Genomic DNA, 20,812 nt, shown 5'->3' on the forward strand with positions numbered 1-20,812 from the left:
CGGCCCCGTCGCACCCCCGCCTCGGCTTCCCCCCGTCCCGTCGCACCCCTGCCTCGGCCCACCCCCGCCCCGTCACACCCCTGCCTCGGCGCCCCCCTCCCGGCCCCGTCGCACCCCTGCCTCGGCCCACCCCCGCCCCGTCGCACCCCTGCCTCAGCTCCCCCCTCCCGGCCCCGTCACACCCCTGCCTCGGCCCACCCCCGCCCCGTCACACCCCTGCCTCGGCTCCCCCCTCCCGGCCCCGTCGCACCCCTGCCTCGGCCCACCCCCGCCCCGTCGCACCCCTGCCTCGGCGCCCCCCGCCCCGTCGCACCCCTGCCTCGGCCCACCCCCGCCCCGTCGCACCCCCGCCTCGGCTCCCCCCTCCCGGCCCCGTCGCACCCCTGCCTCGGCCCACCCCCGCCCCGTCGCACCCCCGCCTCGGCTCCCCACTCCCGGCCCCGTCGCACCCCTGCCTCGGCCCACCCCCGCCCCGTCGCACCCCTGCCTCGGCGCCCCCCGCCCCGTCGCACCCCTGCCTCGGCTTCCCCCCGCCCCGTCGCACCCCTGCCTCGGCCACCCCCTGCCCCGTCGCACCCCCGCCGCGGCCCCACCTGGACACTGAGTCCTCCAGCAGCCGTGTCTTCTGCTCGTCCTCCTGCATCTGCCTCCTCAGGTCCTCGTCCCCCTCCGAGGCCGAGGACGGCGTCCCCTCCAGCAGCCAGCGCTCCCGCAGTGCCTTGGACTGGGCGGCAGGGGTCCAGGTCAGAGATGGGGACGGGGTCGGTGTCAGAGCCGGGGGCGGGACCAGGGTCAGGGTTGGGGTCCGAATTAAAACTGAGGTCAGGGTCAGGGTTAGAATCAGGGTCCGTGTTGGTATTGGGGTCAGGAGGGTCTGGGTGTGGGTTGGGATCAGTTATGTCAGAGTTGGGGTCAAGGTCAGGGTCAGGATTGAGGCTGCGGTCGGGTCGGGGTCAGAGTCAGAACTGAGGTCAGGGTCAGGGTTGGCGTCAGGACCAGGATCAGGTTGCGGTTACGAGTGTCAGGTTTGGGTCAGGGTTGGGGTTGGAATTGGGGTTGAGGTCACAATCAGGGTTGGAGTCAGGATCAGGGTCAGGGTGGGGCGGGGCTTCCCGGGCAGGGTGGCTTCTGCCTCACTGCCGCCTGGGTCTCGAGGACTCAGGGTCCTGGAGAAAGGTGGCCTCTGCCTCCCTGGTGCCCTGAGGCTGCCTGGCTCTGGGTCCTGGGGCAGGGTCGCCTCTGTCTCACTGCCGCCCCCCCCGAGGCTCACTGGCCCTGGGTCCTAGGGAAAGGTGGCCTCTGCCCCCCGGCCCTGGGTCCTAGGGAAAGGTGGCCTCTGCCCCCCTGGCCCTGGGTCCTAGGGAAAGGTGGCCTCTGCCCCCCGGCCCTGGGTCCTAGGGAAAGGTGGCCTCTGCCCCCCTGGCCCTGGGTCCTAGGGAAAGGTGGCCTCTGCCCCCCGGCCCTGGGTCCTAGAGAAAGGGGGGCAGAGGCCACCCCGGCCCTGGGTCCTAGAGAAAGGTGGCCTCTGCCCCCCGGCCCTGGGTCCTAGAGAAAGGTGGCCTCTGCCCCCCGGCCCCGCCCGCACCTTCAGGTGCTGCAGCTGCCGACGCTCGTCCTCCAGCTGCCGACGCTTGTTCTCAATCTCTGCCTGCCGCTTCCGCTTCTCCTGTGGGGACAGCCAGGCGGGGCTGGGGCCAGGCGTGGGGGACCCAGAGATCCCCCCCACACCCACGGAAGGCTCCGCCTAGCCTGACCCTGCCTGTCCGCGTGGCCCACTGGCTCCCAGTTGACAGCGGATGGACCACTGCACTCCTGCGAGACTCTGTCTCAAAAATGAATGACTGGCCGGGCGCAGTGGGTCACGCCTGTCATCCCAGCACTTCGGGAGGCCGAGGCGGGAGAATCACTTGAGTTCAGGAGTTCAAGACCAGCCTGGACAACACGGCAAAATTCCGTCTCTATTAAAAACACAAACATTAGCTGGGCGTGGTGGTGGGCGCCTGTAATCCCAGCTACTCGAGAGGCTGAGGCAGGAGAATCGCTTGAACTCGGGAATCAGGCCAGGTCCCGGGGGGCGGTGGTCACAGAGAGAGGTCGGCTGGCCCCAAGGGGGTCTTCTTGAGTTGGAGGCCACCAAGACAGTATCAAATGACATCGATGCTCCCACCACCAAAGCCCATTTTCCTGCAGGATGAGGGCAAGGCTCCGGGGGATCCCAGCCCGTTTCTCCGCTGACCCATCAGGCAGGGGGAGGCCGGGGTCCTGGAGACGCGGACTCAGGGGTCTCTAATTTCAGTGTCTGCAGGTCAGCAGGACCCAAGATCCACAGGCAAATAACTCACCACCCCCCACGCCCTGGTTCCAGGTCCTGGGATAGGCCTGGGCCCCGAGACCCCGGGTCCCCCCACCTCCCCACACCGACCGTGCTGTCTGTGGGGCGTCGGAAACTCACTGCGATGGCCTGCAGCCGCTCCTGCTGGGACGTGGTCTCTGCCGACAGGACCCTGAGAGAGGGGAGATGAGGTCAGGCTCCAGTTCGGTGAGCTCTGCTTCCCGTCAGGCACGGTTCAAATCCTGGCTCTGCCCCTTCCCCCAGGGGTAACCAGGGCAAGTGATTCATCTTTGAACCTGTTTTCCTTCTGTAAAGTGGGACCCTCCCTGCTCCCGCAGCGGCCAAGGAAGCCAGGACAGGAGAGCCTCTGCCTAGCAACCAGGAAGGGTTTGGGGAGAAGGGGGCCTTGAGGGAGGGCCACCAAGGATGCATAGGAGTTCACCAGGCATCAAAGGCCAGAGGGGTGTTTCAGGAACAAGGAATTGTATTACCTCCTGGCCCAGACCAGAAGATGGATCAGGACAGTCCTCTCTGCACCCTCCTGCCCACCAGGACCTACTCTCCAGGCCCAGGAGGGGCGCAGAGTGGGTGAAAGACCCACCAGCCCCACCTCCCAAGCCTGAGCTTGCAAAAGCCCAGAGAGGGCGATAAGCCTCCCAAGGACACACAGCACACAAGCAAAGCTGGGATTCAACCCCAGACTCACTCTCATCCAATCATCGTCTTTTTTCTTTTCTTTTTTTTTTTGAGACTGAGTTTCATTCTTGTCACCCAGGCTGGAGGGCAGTGGTGTGATCTTGGCTCACTGCAACCTCCGCCTCCCAGGTTCAAGCGATTCTCCTGCCTCAGCCTCCTGAGAGGCTGGGGCAACAGGTGCCCACCACCACGCCCGGCTAATTTTTGTATTTTTAGTAGAGACAGCGTTTCACCATGTCGCCAGGCTGGTCTCGAACTGACCTCAGCTGATCCACCTGCCTCGGCCTCCCAGTGTTGGGATTACAGGCATGAGCTACTGCGCCCAGCCCAATCATTGTCTTTTGAGAAGAGTCCACAGTGCACCCAGAGCAACTCCCAGAGCTGGTGTGTAGTAGGCGCTTAACAAATATCGGGGCAGCTTGGCCGGGCGCGGTGGCTCACGCCTGTAATCCCAGCACTTTGGGAGGCCGAGGCGGGCGATCACCTGAGGTCGGGGGTTTGAGACCAGACTGGCCAACATGGTGAAATCCTGTCTCTAGCAAAAACACAGAATTAGCCGGGCGTGGTGGCGGGTGCCTGCAGTCCCTGATCAAAGCCCTCGCCACCCTTGCCAGGCACCCACCACACACTCGCTTGCCCAGGGAAGAATCGAAAAGTTCTGTGACTCTCTGACCCCCCCACAGCAACCTCACCCTGCAGGTCCAAAAGCTGGTGCGAAGTCCCCCCTCCTCATCCGCCTGCAGCCCCAGGGTCCACACCCCGAGTCCAGGTCACCCTCGCCCCACTGGGTTCTCGCTTCCCCTCCCCACCTGCCAGAGGAGGAGTCTGCCACGTAATCCCTCCCCTCCCCAGTCTGCGAGCCCTCTGAAAGCCGCACATAGTAAGTGCTTAGTAAACACAAGGGGCAGACCAGGTGCTATGGCTGACGCCTGTAATCCCAGCACTTTGGGAGGCCGAGGCTTGGTGGCGGGCACCTGAAAACCAACTACGTGGGGAGCTGAGGCAGGAGAACGGCTTGAACCCAGGAGGCAGAGGTTGCAGCGAGCCGAGATCGCGCCACTGCACTCCAGCCAGGGCAACAGTGTGAGACTCCGCCAAAGAAAACCCCAAACAAACAAACAAAAAACCCCACAAGGAGCAAGGAAGCCCTAGACAGGGGCTGAGCATTGAGCGCGGGCCTGGACTTTCCAGCAGTGAGGACAAGGATCCTCAGGCCTCCAGGGCTGTGCAACGGGGCAGGCAGAGGAGGGTGGTGGTGGGTGGTGGCTGTCCCAAACTCAAGTAGGGGATTTCTGGAGAATCCGGCCTGTGTCCTGAACAATCCCAGGTCTCTGGGAGGCATCAAGACAGGGAGGTCCAGGCTGACGGGCAGGGCTTGGCGGGAACCAGGGGTGCAGCAGGGGTGGGGACAGATTCCCCCAGCCCCTCAACGTCTTGCATTCCCAGAGGGTGAAACTGCAGCCCGCCCAGTGTGTCCGCCACTGCCCCCGGCCCTGTCAGCCTGGTGTCAGGACCCACAGCTAGCCCTGCCTCCATGGAGCCCCCGAGCCTCTCTGGACCTCAGTTTCCCCATCCACACAAACACGGAGGCACAGACCCCTGCAGCTCCAAGCCCTGCTGTGACGCACCCTCATCCCCGTCCCCTCCCCGGTTCAGCAGGGAAACTGAAACTGAACAGAGAGCTGGCCAGCCCCAAGCCCTGGCCTGGGAGGCCGCTCCGGGTCACGACTTCCCTGGAGCCTGAGGCGCCCCGCCTGCCCACCACACTCGGGTTCAGTTTCCTGGCCCTGCTGAGGCCTGTGAAGTTGTCCGGCTCCCATGCCCCAGTGGTGACCCCACCGGCTCCTCCCTTCCTGGCAGGTGACACCTACCCTTCCTGCTGCCTCCCAGGGGCCCGGGAGCACCAGCCGCACCCTCTGTGGCTTCCCCTTCTCCCTCCTCAGGGAGGCTGCATTCACTGGGTGGGGTTCAGGAAAGGCTTGATCCAGCTTTCTGGCTTGGGGGCCCTTCCTGAATGGCCCGATCAGCTGGAGTTCTGGGTCAACTCCACAGCACCAGGTGATGTAGGCAGCAAGCCATCCCCTCTGTTTTTCCTTGAGGCCTGGGCCCTCGCTTCCTGCCCGCCTCACGTTCCCCACCCCAGCCCAGGCCTCCAGTGTTACCTGCCGAGTCCGTGCCCCCTCACAGCTCCCTCTCCACTGGCCAGCCAGAGGCAGCTTCTCAAAAAGAGAGTCACATCCTGGGCTGGTTGTGGTGGCTCATGGCTGTAATTCCAGCACTTTGGGAGGCCGAGGCCAGCGGACTGCTTGAACCCCGAAGTTCAAGACCAGCCTAAGCAACATAGCAAGAGCCTGTCTCTGCCAAAATAAATAAAAAGCCAGGTGTGTGGATGTGTTCCTGTGGCCCCAGCTACTCGGGGGGCTGAGGTGGGAGAATCACTTGAACCCAGGAGGTCGAGGCTGCAGTGAGCTGTGATTGCACCACTGTGCTCCAGCCAGCGTGACAGAGCAAGACCTTGTCTCAAAAATAAATAAATAAATAAAAAAAGAAGGCCAGGCACAGTGGCTCATTCCTGTAATCCCAGCACTCTGGGAGGCCTAGGTGGGTGGGTGGCTTGAGGTCAGGAGTTTGAGGCCAGCCTGGCCAACATGGTGAAAGCCTGTCTCTACTAAAAATACAAAAATTAGCCAGGCGCCTGTAGTCCCAGCTACTCGGGAGGCTGAAGCAGGAGAATCACTTGAATCCAGGAGGCAGAGGTTGCAGTGAACCGAGATTGCACCACTGTACTCCAGCCTGGGTGACAGAGCAAGACTCCGTCTCAAAAAATAATAGCAATAATCACTCAGACCCTGTCCCTCTCCTGCTCTAGAGGCTCCCTGGGTCCCAACAGCCATTGAAAGAACCCCCCAGGCCCCCCTTCACTTCCCCCTGGTGGTCTGTTCCTGGAGACCCCCCGGCTGTGCGCCAGGCCCCCCTACCCCAGGGCCTCTCACATGGTCCCCCCTGCCCCGCACCCTCTTCCCATGGCTGGATGCCGTCCCTGGATGGCAACACCGCAGTCCTGGATTCCAGCTCTAAGTGGGCTCAGGGCCACCCCGGAGGGAGCGGAGCTGGGGCGGGAAGTCCACAAAACGGAGGGACCCCCAGGCCCCATGATCAGGCTGCGCACCGCCCGCGCAGGGCCCGTCCCCACCGGGCAGGCAGGTGGCCGCTGGGGCCAGACCAGGAACCGGGGACAGAGAAACGGCTGTGTGGCCGCCTCCCGGGCTGGAGACAAGGCGGCAGTGTCCTCCGGGCAGCCTGTCCCAGGCGGGCTGGCCGGGGCGGGGAAAGGTCAGGCGGGCGGGGGACGCACGGGAAGCAGCCCCAGGGCGCAGGCCGCGCGCCCCCTCGCCCTCCCCAGCCCCGGCGCCCCCCCCACGCCCCTCCCCGGGCCCCGGCGCCCCCCCCACGCCCCTCCCCGGGCCCCGGCGCCGCCCCCCACGCCCCTCCCCGGGCCCCGGCGCCCCCCCCCCCACGCCCCTCCCCGGGCCCCGGCGCCCCCCCACCACGCCCCTCCCCAGGCCCGAGCGCCGCCGCCGCCCCGGGTGATGGATGGCGGGGCCCGCGGGAGGCGGTCGCCGTGGCAACCGCGCCGTCCCCATGGCAACGCCGAGGCCCGGCGCGCGGGGGTGGGGCCGGCGCGCAGCATCTCCCGCCCCCGGCCCGCTTTGTGGGGTGAGGGGGGGAACGAGGCTTCCCGGCCGGGCCCGGGGCAGCCTCGAGACGCGGGAGGGGTCGGGGGTTACTGCCCGCGCGGCGGCGTGGGGACAGGAGGGGGCCCATGAGGGCGCCAGCTCAAGAAGGGGCCTCCATCCGGGAAGGGTGTGGCCCCGCCCCCGACGCCGGGTAGCCAAGGTCAAGCCAACACCACGTTCCACGTCACAGATCCGAAAAACCACGCGAAATACGACCACGACGCGCGTTAAAAACAGCCAGAAACCGAGAACACCTCCCCCAGCCTCGTTCCCTCCGGCGGCCGGATCAGCCCCATTTCACAGATGGGGAAACTGAGGCCAGGGCCGCGCGTCTTCGCGGGTGGGGCTGGCCAGGCGCGTGGGGTTCTCACTCCCGTGTGGTCGGCGGAGCTGGGCCCAGGACCCCAGCGCGGGGCTTCCCGGGTCGGCGGAGGCCTCAGGCTCCCCGGGGGCGCAGGGAAAGAGGCGGAGGTCAGATCACAAAAGGTCTTACATGGTGGGCGGAGAAGCTGAGTCCCGGCCAAAAGGCGTGGACAGGCTCGGGGCAGGCGTGGGTCCTGGTCCCGCTGGGTGCGCCGGGGCCGGTCCTGGGTCTCGAGCCTCGCTGGCTCCCGGCGGCCGCGCAGAGCCCGCGGAGCGCCGCGCCTCCCGCCCGACGCCCACCCCGGCGCGCACCGGCCTCCCGTCCCCGCGCGATGCTTTTTACGGCGGGCGCGTGGCGGTGTGGGCGGCTCGGGGCCCGGCGAGGGCGTCGTCTGGAGCGCGTGAGATAATCCGGCTCCAGGAGATGAGTTAATGAGGCCCAGACCCCGCCGGAGCCCCGCGGAGGCCTCGATGGTTCGGGGCGTTGCTGCTGGAAGGGTCCAGAGAGGATACGCAACGGCCAAAGTCACCCAGCGAGCAGGGCGGCCGCGCCAGAGGCGGGAGGGGTGTGTGTGTGTGATGGTGGGGGGAGCGCACTGGTCCTTCCAGAACCCCCGGCCGGGGCAGCTCCAGCCAGAACGAGGGGGTCCCCGCCCGGGCCAGCGCCGAGCCCAGCACCGGGAACATTCCTGCTGCTAATTGAAAGGAAACAGCTGACGGTGACCTTGGCCACTGTGGGGGGTGGGGAGTCACGCGGGGCGCGGAGGGGGAGGGGAGGGGGCGGCTCCTTCCCCCACCGGGCCGGGGATGGAGTTCGGGGAGTCTGGACCCCAGCTGCTTCCCACCCCCGTGATACTCTGCGTCCTTAGAGCCCGTGTCTCCCCGGAGCCCCGGCACCCCCGGCCCTCTTTCCTCAACTGCCCTGCCCTGCTCCAAGCGAGAGCTCAAGCCCTGATGTCCGCCCCTCAGCCTTCACCAGCTCCCGGCTTCTCCTTTCCCTTCTCCAGCACCAAGATCCGCTCAAGCACAGCCACCTCCTCCAGGTAGCCTTCCAGGAAGGAGCGTCCTCCCAGCCCCACCAGGATGCAGTACAGAGGCCCCCTGCGCCACCCCATCTCCGGTGAGGCAAACAGCACGTGGGGGGCACTGAGAGCCCTAAAGGAGTGAAGGCAGAGAGGCATCACCCCGTGGGGTAGAGGAGAAGACGGAGGTCAAAGCAGGCCACAGACGCAGGGAAGCAAATCTACTGCTTATTAACCTGGGGTGGGAAGAAGAGCTGGACCCTGCCCAGGCCCTCACGGGAAGACAGGGCAGTGAGGCGTGAATGGGGCCCGGCTCTGGCTTTCGGCAGGATCTCAGGGCAAACTAGGCTGCAGAGGCCCCATTTTCGCGTTCCAGCCACACTCCCGAGACCACACTCCTGAGACGTCCGGCCAAGCTCCCTCCACAGGGCCGGGTGCACCTTACCCCAGCCCTCCACGGGCCTCACTCCTAAGGCCCTCCCGCAGATGTCACCTCCTCATTCAGGCCTCCTCTGGCCTTTCTAACTTTCACCCCGAAGCACCCTCTGTAGCTCTCCCCACCCGGATCACTTGACTTATCTTTTTCTTTTTTCTTTCTGAGATTGAGTTTCACTCTTTTTGCCCAGGCTGGAGTACAGTGGCGTGATCTCGGCTCACTGCGACCTCTGCCTCCCGGGTTCAAGTGATTCTTCTGCCTCAGCCTCCCAACTAGCTGGGATTACAGACGCCCGCCACGATGCCAGGCTGATTTGTATTTTTAGTGGAGATGGGGTTTCACCATGTTGGCTAGGCTGGTCTCAAACTCCTGACCCCAGGTGATCCGCCTGCCTCGGCCCCCCACAGTGCTGGGATGACAGGCGTGAGCCACCGCGCCCAGCCGGCTTATTTGCTGGGATGACAGGCTTCAGAGGAAGCCCCCACCCAGAGGTCCCCCCAGTCTCAGCCCCCTCTTCTCACGCTCCCACCAGTCCCAGGGCCACCTGTCATACAATAACTGCCTCTTCTTTTTAAAGAAACTGACTGTCACGACTTAGATTTATGTAAAGCAGGACCTGGACTGTGAACCGAGCACAAGCTCCAGCCACCTCGGGGGGCCTACAGTCATAGATACACCAGCCCGGGTGTCCGACAACAGATGCGTGTGTACACGCAACGTGGCCATCCGCACACTGGAATACCACAGGGTGTGACTCCGTTTCTATGGAACGTCCAGGACCTGTCCCCTCCCCCGGCCCCTGGAGCTAATCCCCTTCCTGTTCAGTCCAGAGACAGGACGGGGATTCGCTGCAGGGGCCGGGGAAGGGGACAGAACGCCTAATGGGGACGAAGTTTGTTTTGGGGGTGATGAAAATACTCTAAAATTTTGGTGAAAGATACACAACTCCGTCAATGTCCTAAAGACGACAGAGCTGTGTGCTTTAAGCAGTCAGACTGTGTAGTGTATGAAATATATTTAGAAATACACAGGTTTCTTTTTGAGACAGAGTTTCGTGATCTCGGCTCACCATAACTTCTGCTTTCTGGGTTCGAGCAATTCTCCTGCCTCAGCCTCCTGAGTAGCTGTGACTACAGGTGTGCGCCACCACACACAGCTACTTTTTGTATTTTTAGTAGAGACAGGGTTTCCCCATGTTGGCCAGGACGGTCTCGGTATCTTGTCCTCATAATCCACCCACCTCGGCCTCCCAAAGTACTGGGATTATAGGCGTGAGCCACTCCGCCCATCTGTGAATTATATTTTAGTAAAGCCGTTAAGAATTATATACAGGCCAGGCACGGTGGCTCACACCTGTCATCCCAGCACTTTGGGAGTCCAAGGCGGGCAAATCACAAGGTCAAGAGTTCGAGACCGGCCCGGCCAACATGGTGAGACCCCACCTCTACTAAAAATACAAAAAATTAGCCAGGCGTAATGGCAGATGCCTGTAATTCCAGCTACTCTGGAGGCTGAGGCAGGAGAATTGTTTGAACCTGGGAGGCGGAGGTTGCAGTGAGCCGAGATCGCACCATTGCACTCCAGCCTGGTGGCAGAGTGAGACTCCATCTCAAAAAAAAAAAAAAAGAGAGAGAGAGAGAGAGAAAGAAATATACATAAAGACGTGTAGACATACCAGTGTGCATGTGTGTGTCTGTGTGCATGTGTCATGAGAATGTCAGCCTTGTCAACAAGGACCAGGCCAGGGGAGGGGCTGGGGCCCTTCCCAACCCCCAGGGAGCCTTGAAGCCCCTGCTGGCCTTGCTCTGAGACATTCCATGGTCGGAAGGGTTTGAATACAAACCGATGAGGACATAAGATTCCCACTCCCTGACGTGCGTTACTGAAGCCCCCCAGGCCTCTGTCCCTCTCCCGGCCTTCACGGTCCCGCATCACTGCCTCAATTGCCCACAGCCTCTGCCGACCCAGTCGGGGCTCCCAGGCATGACCCCACCCCACCCCCGCTGTTGACCATGCAGTACCTTGTGCTCAGCTGCCCTCACTATGGTCCTAATCTAAGGTTTTTTTTGTGTGTTTTTTTTTTTTTTTTTGAGACGGAGTTTTGCTCTTGTTACCCAGGCTGGAGTGCAGTGGTGCGATCTCGGCTCACCACAACCTCCGCCTCCTGGGTTCAGGCAATTCTCCTGCCTCAGCCTCCTGAGTAGCTGGGACTACAGGCACGCGCCACCATGCCCAGCTAATTTTTTGTATTTTTAGTAGAGATGGGGTTTCACCATGTTGACCAGGATGGTCTCGATCTCTTGACCTCGTGATCCACCCACCTCAGCCTCCCAAGGTGCTGGGATTATAGGTGTGAGCCACGTGCCTGGCCTTTTTTTTTTTTTTTTTTTGAGAGAGAGAATCTTGTTCTGTCATCCAGGCTGGAGTATAGTGGTGCAATCTTGGCTCACTGCAGCTGCTGTCCGGGTTCAAGCTGCCTCAGCCTCCCAAGTAGCTGGGACTACAGGCACCCGCCACCACACCCAGCTGATCTTTGTATTTTTACTAAGGACAGGGTTTTACCATGTTGGCGAGGCTGATCCCAAACTCCTGACCTCAATTGATCTGCCTACCTTGGTCTCCCACAGTGCTGGGATTACAGCATGAGCCACCTTGCCTGGCCATAATCTAAGTCTTGCCCATCCCAAGGCCTGGCTCCTCTGGCTTCCCTTCCCTCCAGTCCAGGCTCTGTCCTGGTGACCGGCTCTGACTGTCCCTGAATTCTTTCTTGAAGCCCTGGGACAGGAGACAGCCACCCTGGCCTGACTTTACACTTCTCAGACACCAGTTCAGCCATCATGGCCAGGTCAGCCATGGCTCCTCTCCTGCTCACATGCAATCCACAGCTCCAAATCCTGGCACTCAAGGCCCAGCAGGAACAAACATCAAAGAGCGTTCACTTCTTCCAGAGCTTTCCCACCTCCAGGCCTTTGCACATGCCAGTCCCTTCACCAGATGCACCCTTCTGCCTGCTGGCGTGAACCCTGAAACATCCTTCTCAGAAACGGTTCATGATGGATTGGATCAGGAAGCCTTTCTCACACCTCAGACAAGACCCTCCATGGCCTTCCAGACCCCTCTGATGCTGCACAGCACGAGGACAGTGAGAAGGGATCATTTGTTCAATGAACAAGGTCCCACACAAAGTGATATAATGCCTTTTTTTTTTTTTTTTTGAGATGAAGTCTTGCCTTGTGGCTCAGGCTGGAGTGCAGTGGTGTGATGTCGGCTCACCGAAACCTCCACCTCCAGGATTCAAGCGATTCTCCTGTCTCAGCCTCCTGAGTAGCTGGGATTACAGGTGTCTGCCACCACGCCCGGCTAATTTTTATATTTTTGGGAGAGACGGGGTTTTGACATGTTGATCAGGCTGATCTTAAACTCCTGACCTTGATGCACCCGCCTCAGCCTCCCAAAGTGCTGGGATGACAGGCGCCAGCCACCTCGCCTGGCCGATACAATACTTTTTAAGAACATCAGGATGGGAGCAGTGGCTCACCAGTGTAATCCCAGTGCTTTGGGAGGCTGAGGTGGGAGGATTACTTGAGCCCAGGAGTCTGAGACCAGCTTGGGCAACATAGGGAGACCCTGTCTCTACAAAGCAAAGCAAAACGTAATAATTAGCGGGGTGTGGTGGTGCGCACCAGTAATCCCAGCTACGTAAGAGGCTGGGTGGGAGGAGTGCTTGAGCCCAGGATGTTGAGGCTGCAGTGAGTTATGATCACACCACTGCACTTCAGCCTGGGCAACACAGCAAGACTCAGTCTAAAAGAAAAAAAAAAAAGAAGGCTGGGCTCCATGGCTCACGCCTGTAATCTCAGCACTTGGGGAGGTCAAGACGGGCAGATCACGAGGTCAGGAGATTGAGACCAGCCTGGCTAACAAGGTGAAACCCCATCTCTACTAAAAATGAAAAAATTAGCTGGGCGTGGTGGCGCACGCCTGTATTCCCAGCTACTCAGGGAGGCTGAGGCAGGAGAATTGCTTGAATTCAGGAGGCAGAGGTTGCGGTGAGCTGAAATCACGCCACTGCACTCCAGCCTGGGTGACAGAGTGGGACTCCATCTCAAACAAACAAACAAAACCCTGCCAAAGAACATGAGCCCATTTCCTAGCTTCAAAATGTGAGGCCCTTGAGGATGGACCTGGCTAAGAGGTAGAGGCAGAGATGCCCCCACGGGGAGGTGCTCAGAGGGTCCGCACCGGCCCCTCCTCTGACCCTGCCTTCCCCAAAATGGCAGTCACGTCCCCATTTGTCAGATGAGAAAAGTGAGGCCCCAAGGAGAGTGACATGCAGAAGCGTGACAGGGAGTCGGGCCACCTCTCTCCACACTCCACTCCCGAATCACAAAACGGCGTGGGTGGGGCACAGAGGCAGGGCACAGATCCCCAGGACCAAGAGCACTGAGGCCTCCTCCTGCATGGCTCTGTAAACACGCTGGGTTTGAAAGCTGACACCAGGATGTCTGATCTCCACGAGACCACCACCCCTCAGACACAGGTACCGAAACCCTCCCCTGCTCCTGACCCTGCCGGCTTAGAGGGAGCACGCTCAGACCACCCAGGAGCGAAGCCCCACCCATGCCTCTGCAGCTGTGTGCCCTCACATGTGCCACCACCCCGCCCTGTACCTCAGTTTCTCTCCCTCCTAGAGCTTCAGTAAGGATCAGTGGAAGGGCCGAGCGCTCAGGTGTGGTGGCTAACACCTGAAATCCCAGCATTTTGGGAGCCCCAGGTGAGTGGATCACCTGAGGTCAGAAGTTTGAGACCAGCCTGGCCAACATGGCGAAACACCGTCTCTACTCAAAATACAGAAATTAGCTGGGTGTGGTGGTTCGTCCCTGTAATCCCAGCTACTCAGGAGGCTGAGACAGGAGAATTGCTTGAACAGGGAGGTGGAGATGGCAGTGAGCCGAGATCACAGCACTGCACTCACAGCCTGGATGACAGAGACTCTGTCTCCCCCTCAAATAAAAGGATCAAGGGAGTTGACATATATAAAGCACTCGGATCAGGGCCGTGGAAAAAGCTAGTGCCAGTCGGGCGTGGAGGCTCACACCTGTCATCCCAGCACTCTGGGGAGGCGGAGGCGGGCGGATCACCTGAGGTTAGGAGTTCAAGACCAGCCTGGGCAACATGGTGAAACCCCATCCCTATTAAAAATACAAACGTTGACCGGGCACGTTGGCTCACGCCTGTAATCCTAGCACTTTGGGAGGCCGAGGTGGGTGGATCACGTGAGATCAGGAGTTCAAGACCAGCTTGGCCATCATGGTGAAACCCCTTCTTAAACATTGGCCAGGCGTCGTGGTATACACCTGAGGTCACAGCCACCCGGGAGGCTGAGGCAGGAGAACTGCTTGAACCCGGGAGGTGGAGGTTGCAGGGAGTGGAGCTCGCACCACGGCACTCTGGCCTGGATGACGGAGAGACACTCTTATCTCCAAAAAAACAAAAACACCAAGGGATCACACACACATAAAGCGCGCGGAACAGGGCCGTGGAAAAGGCAGGTGCCCACTTGAGCGTTGCTGCGTGAATAAATCACGCCTGCACTTCTCAAACCGCCTTCCCATGCGATGACGCCCACCTGTCATCCCAGCTACGTGGGAGGCCGAGGCGGGGAAGTCACTTGAGCCCAGGAGTTCGAGACCAACCTCAGCGATATGGAAAGAGGAAAGGAAAGAGAAGGAAGGAAACCACTTCCCCACATTCCACCGCCTCCCGGTTGTTCTCTGTATATTCCCTGCCTTCAAAGCCACTCAAATTTAAATCCAGTTGCCTCCTTTCAAGAGGAAACGTTACATTGTGACCAAAGCCTGAGCAAACCAGAAGCGGCAGACACAAACAAGAGAAAAAACATGGGGGAGAAGCAGACACATGAAAATGAAAGCTTGTTACTAAACTCAATTATCGCTAGATACCGTTGCCTTTTGACAGGCTCTGCCTCATTAAAAAGGGGGATTGGCAAGCCTGAAGGAGCGTTGAGGACCCAGTTAGCACCCAGTGGCGACTTCCCTCTTGCCAATTTCGAGGTCTGCCAGTGGGAAGGAGTCTGGACCGGTCTTGACCATCGTCTGTTCCCCCGATCCCGGGGGTTTGAGCCTTGCCTTCACCCAGGACAGGGCTGTGGGTGCTGGGGAATGGCTGCTTCGAGCCAAAATAGCCTTATTTTACCAGCCAGACCATGTGTCTCTCAGGGGCCACACAAATCCTCCCGGAGCAGAGACTCCCCAGCTCCTGCAGGATGGCCCCTCGCCCCGGCGCCCCGGCAGCAGCGTCGGCCACTGTAATCAGCAACCCGATAGTTTTCCTTAAATCCTCACGTTACCGAAAAATAACGTGTTAACGAATGACGTTTTAGATTCATTTGTTAAACTTTCCAGCCAGCTCCCGTGTCTTCAGCTGGAAAACCCGTGGAGACGGCAGGAGGGGAGCTACCAGGTTCTGGCGGACGCTGCCTTCGTGCCTGAAGCCCGCTCGGGAGAAGAACGAAGGGGCAGGTGTCCAAAACGGGGCAGCACCAGATGGGCCTCTCCCCACCCGCTGTCAGCCCGGGAACCGCGGAGAGAGGCATCCTCTCCTGGCAGCTCACAGCTGGTTAATGCCGGGTGTCCGTCCCATATCTGCGTCCCAAAAAGCAGTGGTGACCCCTTGGAGGACCTGTGAGCCACCCCTGACCTAGGACGGAGAAGCCGTGGGGCAGAGCAGCAGGCACTGAGGGCCCCCCCAGGTGCTGTGTGACCCAGGGGTGGCAGCTGCTCCTCTCTGGGCCTCAGTATCCCCCGTGGGAAAGGTAGGGGTGGCAGGAAGGAAACAATGGGGCCCCTGGGGTGTTCCCTGACGCCCCTGCTCTGGGAGGGAGATCTCCGGCGTCCCCCTGGGCAGCCCCTCCTCACTGCCACACCCTGCCCAGGCCCGGCTGTCGGGAGGCCCAGAGGCTCCCCCAGGGGCCTGGAGAGCAGGGCAGATAAACAAGGCTGGGGGGTTGGGTGTAGAGCAGGCAAGTCTGGGCCCTGGCTCCCCTGAGCCCCTGGCTGAGCTCCCGGGGCGGGGTGACAGGGAGCGGGTCAGGCCTTTGTCTGGGTTTTCAAAAGCAGAGGACGCTGGGTGTCTCGCTTTCCCAGGGAGGGGGGGAGGCAAGGGCCCCCACCCAGCCACGGGCGTGGCGGGTCACGGGTGAATCCCCGGGGGAAAGTTAGCAGCTTAGAAAACACACCCAGTGGAAAGGACAGGGGGCGCGGCCTCCAGATCCGGTCCTCGGTCCTGGGGCTGGGGTGGGGACCCGGGCCTCAGCAGGGCAGATGGGTGACCCCAGGAGGCGCCTCCTGACCCCTGCCCGTGCAGCGCCCACCTGTGGGAGTGAGGGGCAGGGGGGCACCTGAGCCCCGGGAGGAGGGGACTCAGTGCCTGAAATGATCACGCACCCTCGCTGGGTACCTCCACTGCCCCCATTTCCCGACCCCACACAGGCGCAGAAGTGCGGGGGTCCAGGGACCGCAGCTCGGGGGCAGCCCACTCCCGTAGCTTCACCACTGGAGCCCCAGCTCGGAGACACTTCCCCAAGAGGGCATCGGACCCAAGCGCCCTGCTGGAAAACGCCCGGTCCTCTCCCTCCTCACACACCCCGGAGACCCGGGAAGCCGAGGGCAGCCCGTTTCCTTCCAGCGGGAACTCGGGACATCTGGCAGCCGGACCTGGGCAGTGGCCGGGGGCCCAGGACACCCCTGTAGGCCCTTCGGAAGGGCGGGGGTGGGGGGACCCGGCCCGCGCGCGCGTCCAGGGCGCCGGGAGCCATGCGCTCAGGCTGGGGTGGGGAAGGGGTGCGTGAGCGCGAGGCCAGACCTGTGCAATCTGGGGAGGGGTCGCTCCGTCTCCCCGGGGCCGCCCACAGGTGGCCGGGAGCCGAGGCTCGCCCTGGAGACGCGGGCGGGGCGCGGGCGGAGACGCCAGCCTCAGCCTCCCCCACCCCGCGTCCCGGACCGGAGCCGCCGCTGTCGGGTCCCCACGCGCCGGGGGCAGCCAGGGTTCGGGATCCGGGAGGCCCCCAGGCAGGCGCGGCCCAGCCCGCGTCTCTCCCCGGCTGAGCTGCGGCCCCAGCAGCCCCGCGCCGCCTCCTGCTCCTTGCGGGGGCCGCGATGCCCCCAGTGGGGCGCGATAGAGGGGGGGCCTCCCCGCTCCCCGGCTCCCCGCGCTCCGGGCCCCCAGCCCCGCGGCCGAGCGCGCCTACTCACTCCATCTCCCCGCCGAGGTCCGGGTGGGTCCGCGGTGCCGGGCGGGGGCGGGCGGGGGGGGAAGGGACGGGAGGGGACGGGAGGGGACGGGAGGGGACGCGGCCGGGCGGGCTAAGGCCTGGCGGCCGGGTCTGCGCGGCGCGGGGGCGGCGGCACCGGCTCGGGCATCGCCCCGCGCAAAGCGGCTGTTTATTGTCCGGGCGGCGGCGGCGGCGGCGGCGGCGGCGGGCGCGGGGGGTGGGCTGGGCGCGCGCGTCCCCGGCGCGCTCCCCTCTCCCTCCCGCCCGCCCCGCTCCCCTCCCCGCTCCCCTCCCACCTCCCCGCGCCGCGAGCGGGCGCTGCGCCTCCTGCCGGCCGCGCCTCCGCCCCCCACCCTGCCGGCGCCCCCCGCCCCGCGCGCCCGGCCGGCCCGGAACCTCCTCGCCCAGGACCCGCGCCCAGAGGCCGCCCCCGTGTCCCCGCCCGGGGGACCCCCCGAGAAGGGCCTAGGTCTGGGCGCGGGCCTGGGACCCGGCTGTCACCAAGTCCCGCCCCTCCCCAGCTCCTGGGCCAGAGCTGGGACCCTCGCTAAGTCAGACAACAAGCAGACGCCTCTCCCGAGGGCCCAGGCGCCGAGGGGGACACACATTTCAGGGCGAGCGAGGGGATAGTGGGGTCTTGGGGAGGGCGGGAGGCCGCTGCGAGGAGCTCACAGCTCAGCTGCACCCCAGCCCCTCCCGCGGGGTCCCCAGGCCTCCTTTTGCGGGAGTGTCTGGCTGAGGGAACTGTGCCTGCAAAGGCCGGGCGTTGGGATGGAGACGACGAAGGTGCTGGCGTGTCTGGGCCCTGGCTAGGAGCTGAGCCTGGTCCCAGGGGCTGGAAGTGGGCAGATGAATTAAATCGGCCCCAGGGTTCCCATGGCACCCACACAGTAAAGGCCCAGCGACCACAGTGCGTGAGAGGGACTGTGGAGGATGGGGAGAGCTCAGGCTGGGTCCTCAGAGCACTGGGGAGCCACAGCAGGAGACAGACGGGACCTGTCTTCCCTAACGTGTTGACTATGGGCCCAGCTTCCCCGTTTCCCGAGAACACCGCAGCCCAGCCCCAGCAGACCTACTCACGGGGGTCCGGGGTGACCAGGAGCGGGAGGTTCTTCCAAACTCCGTACTTTTTCTTATAAAACGGTTCTCCTCTGCCGAGGTTTGCTGAATGGCTGTAGATTTAAAGGAAAGTATCCCTGGATGAGCTGTGGAGAAAGATACGGCAGGGTGCGCCCCAGGCTAAAGAGGGCCTGGCATTTCAGGCAGTAAATTAGCAAACGCAAACCAATCAAAGATCCTGCGGAATATCAGGGGTCCTGGGTCTGATTCCCAGCTCAGTCATCTCGGAGCTCTGTGACTGTGGGTCTGTTTCTTAACCTCTCAGAGCCTCATTTTCCCCCACTCCTGGGGCTGTGGGGAGGGTTAACTGAGTGAGCATACACAAAGGGCTTGGCAGGGGGCCCGGCTCACACTAGCTCAGGGTTTGGCAAACTTTTTCTGTAAAGGGCCAGAGAGTAAATATTGTCAGCATTTCAGGCCACAAGTCTCTGCGGCAATGACTCTGCTCTGCCATTGCAGTGTGAAAGTACCCAGAGGCAATATGGAAAAGTATGGGCATGGCTCTGTGCCCATAAAACTTTATTTACAAAAACGCAGTGGGCCAGAGCTGACCCGTGGGTCACAGTGCGCTGACTCCTGCACAAGGCACCCAATAAAAGTGAGCTGTGAGCCGTTTCTTCGCTGGCCCCTTGGCCTCTGTGTTCTTTTAATCCAAAGTGATTTATTGAACACCTACTGTGTGCCTGGCACCATCAGTCACCAGTTCTGTCCTTGGAGAGACACTGTGTTTTCGTTGTTGTTGTTTTGAGACGGAGTTTCGCTCTTATTACCCAGGCTGGAGTGCAATGGTGCGATCTCGGCTCACCGCAACCTCCGCCTCCTGGGTTCAAGCAATTCTCCTGCCTCAGCCTCCCGAGTAGCTGGGATTACAGGCACGCGCCACCATGCCTGCTAACTTTTGTATTTTTAGTAGAGACGGGGTTTCACCATGTGGTCTCGATCTCTTGACCTCGTGATCCACCCGCCTCGGCCTCCCAAAGTGCTGGGATTACAGGCGTGAGCCACCGTGCCCGGCTGTTGGTGTTGTTTTTGAGATGGAGTCTCGCTCTGTCACCAGGCTGGAGCACAGTGGTGTGATCTCGGCTCACAACAACTTCCGCCACCCAGGTTCAAGCAATTCCCCTGCCTCAGCCTCCCTACTAGCTGGAACTACAGGCACGCGCCACCACGCCCAGTTAATTTTTTGTATTTTTAGTAGAGACGTTGTTTCACCATGTTAGCCCAGACCACCATGGTCTCGATCTCCTGACCTCATGATCCTTGCACTTCGGCCTCCCAAAGTGCTAGGATTACAGGCGTGAGCCACTGCACCTGGCCCCAAGATGCTGTTTTTTGTCCTCTACAGAAATGATTTAGGGTGAATGAAGTGACTCTTACCTATAATCCCGGCACTTCAGGAGGCTGAAGCAGGAGGGTCATGTTAAACACACTGAGGTCCAAGTTACCCTTCAAAGAATCAATGTGTCAGTGTGTTCAGCTCTCTTATTCTTTGTTCTCCATTTTATTTATTTATTTACTTATTTATTTTCTATTTTTATTTTTTGAGATGGAATTTCACTCTTGTTGCCTAGGCTGGAGTTCAGTGGCACAATCTCGGCTCACTGCAACCTCTGCCTCCCGGGTGTAAGGTTTGTTCTTGGGTTCTTGCCAAGTTTAAAAAGAAGAAACTGAGGCCAACACAAGATGATCCAATATGAAGGAATTTATTCAGGCTCCCAGGCGAGGTTCTGCGGTCTGACAGGAGGGGACGGAGAAGTCGCATGGACTCCTCTCAGACATGGGGTTTTATAGGGAGTGAAGGAGCTCGATTGGTTGTGGGAGAGCAGGACTGCTATTGGGTAAGGTTACAAGCCTTTGTTTGCATACAGGACTTGGCTGCTATTGGCTAGAATTACTCGGCTGCTATTGGCTAGAAAGACTTGGCTGCTATTGACTAGAATCACAAGACCCCGCTTGCATACTGGGTTCTTTAAGGGAAGGCCAGGCTGTGTGAGAAAGGGAAAAGGGAACATGCCCAAGCATCTCCTAGCTTTTGGACAAAGGGCGGGTGTGTGCGTCCGAGCTCCCGGCGAGGCAACCGGCCTTACACCGGGTTCAGGTGATTCTGCTGCCTCAGCCTTCCAAGTACCTAGGATTACAGGCGTGAGCCACCATGGCCGGCTAATTTTTGTATTTTTAGTAGAGACGGGGTTTCTCCATGTTGGCCAGGGTGCTGGTCTCAAACTCATGACCTCAGGTCATCCACCTGCCTGGGCCTCCCAAAGCGCTGGGATTACAGGCCGGAGCCATCATGCCCGACCAGTTCCCCATTTTAAAGTTTAACTTCCTTGTTCTCTTTGCCCCTTTGCCTCTAGTTTCAGTAAACAACTTTCCCACCAGTTCAAACCAGTAGATCACATCTGTTCCTTCCCCTGGTCACCTGCTCCATCCTGACTCGTCCCGGTCACCTGCTCTGACCTGAGTCACCTTTATTTACCGTCCTTACTGCCAAACCGCTCACCCTGCCACTCTGGTTCATACCCCTGCTCCCTGTAAAATAGCCAATCGGGGCCGGGCGCGGTGGCTCAAGCCTGTAATCCCAGCACTTTGGGAGGCCGAGGCGGGCGGATCACGAGGTCAAGAGATCGAGACCATCCTGGCCAAGATGGTGAAACCCCATCTCTACTAAAAATAGAAAAATTAGCTGGGCGTGGTGGCATCCGCCTGTAGTCCCAGCTACTCGGGAGGCTGAGGCAGGATAATTGCTTGAACCCAGGAGGCAGAGGTTGCAGTGAGCCGAGATTGTGCCACTGCACTCCAGCCTGGCGCCTGGCG

The 20,812-nt window shown here is 61.2% G+C and overlaps 1 protein-coding gene across 4 annotated transcripts in view; it reads right to left on the reverse strand.

The window, feature by feature from the left end:
• PALM (paralemmin) overlaps positions 1-17,069 on the reverse strand; it is a 41,269-nt gene extending 24,200 nt beyond the window's left edge. For 2 of the 4 annotated variants that reach the window (XM_064371178.1, XM_064371176.1), the window contains exons 1-4: positions 16,860-17,069; positions 2,453-2,504; positions 1,586-1,666; positions 594-724 (exon numbers count right to left, since the gene is read on the reverse strand). In XM_064371178.1, the coding sequence (XP_064227248.1) occupies positions 594-724; positions 1,586-1,666; positions 2,453-2,504; positions 16,860-16,864 (269 nt within the window). In that variant the 5' untranslated portion in view covers positions 16,865-17,069. Of the gene's footprint in view, positions 1-593; positions 725-1,585; positions 1,667-2,422; positions 2,505-16,859 lie in introns of all 4 variants that reach the window. The other 2 variants (XM_064371177.1, XM_064371175.1) reach the window with 1 other exon arrangement.
• Positions 17,070-20,812: the final 3,743 nt, after the last annotated feature.

Source organism: Aotus nancymaae, unplaced genomic scaffold (assembly GCF_030222135.1).
Source record: "Aotus nancymaae isolate 86718 unplaced genomic scaffold, 86718_ANA_hifiasm-v0.15.2.pri h1tg000124l, whole genome shotgun sequence".
Classification (NCBI taxonomy): domain Eukaryota; kingdom Metazoa; phylum Chordata; class Mammalia; order Primates; family Aotidae; genus Aotus; species Aotus nancymaae.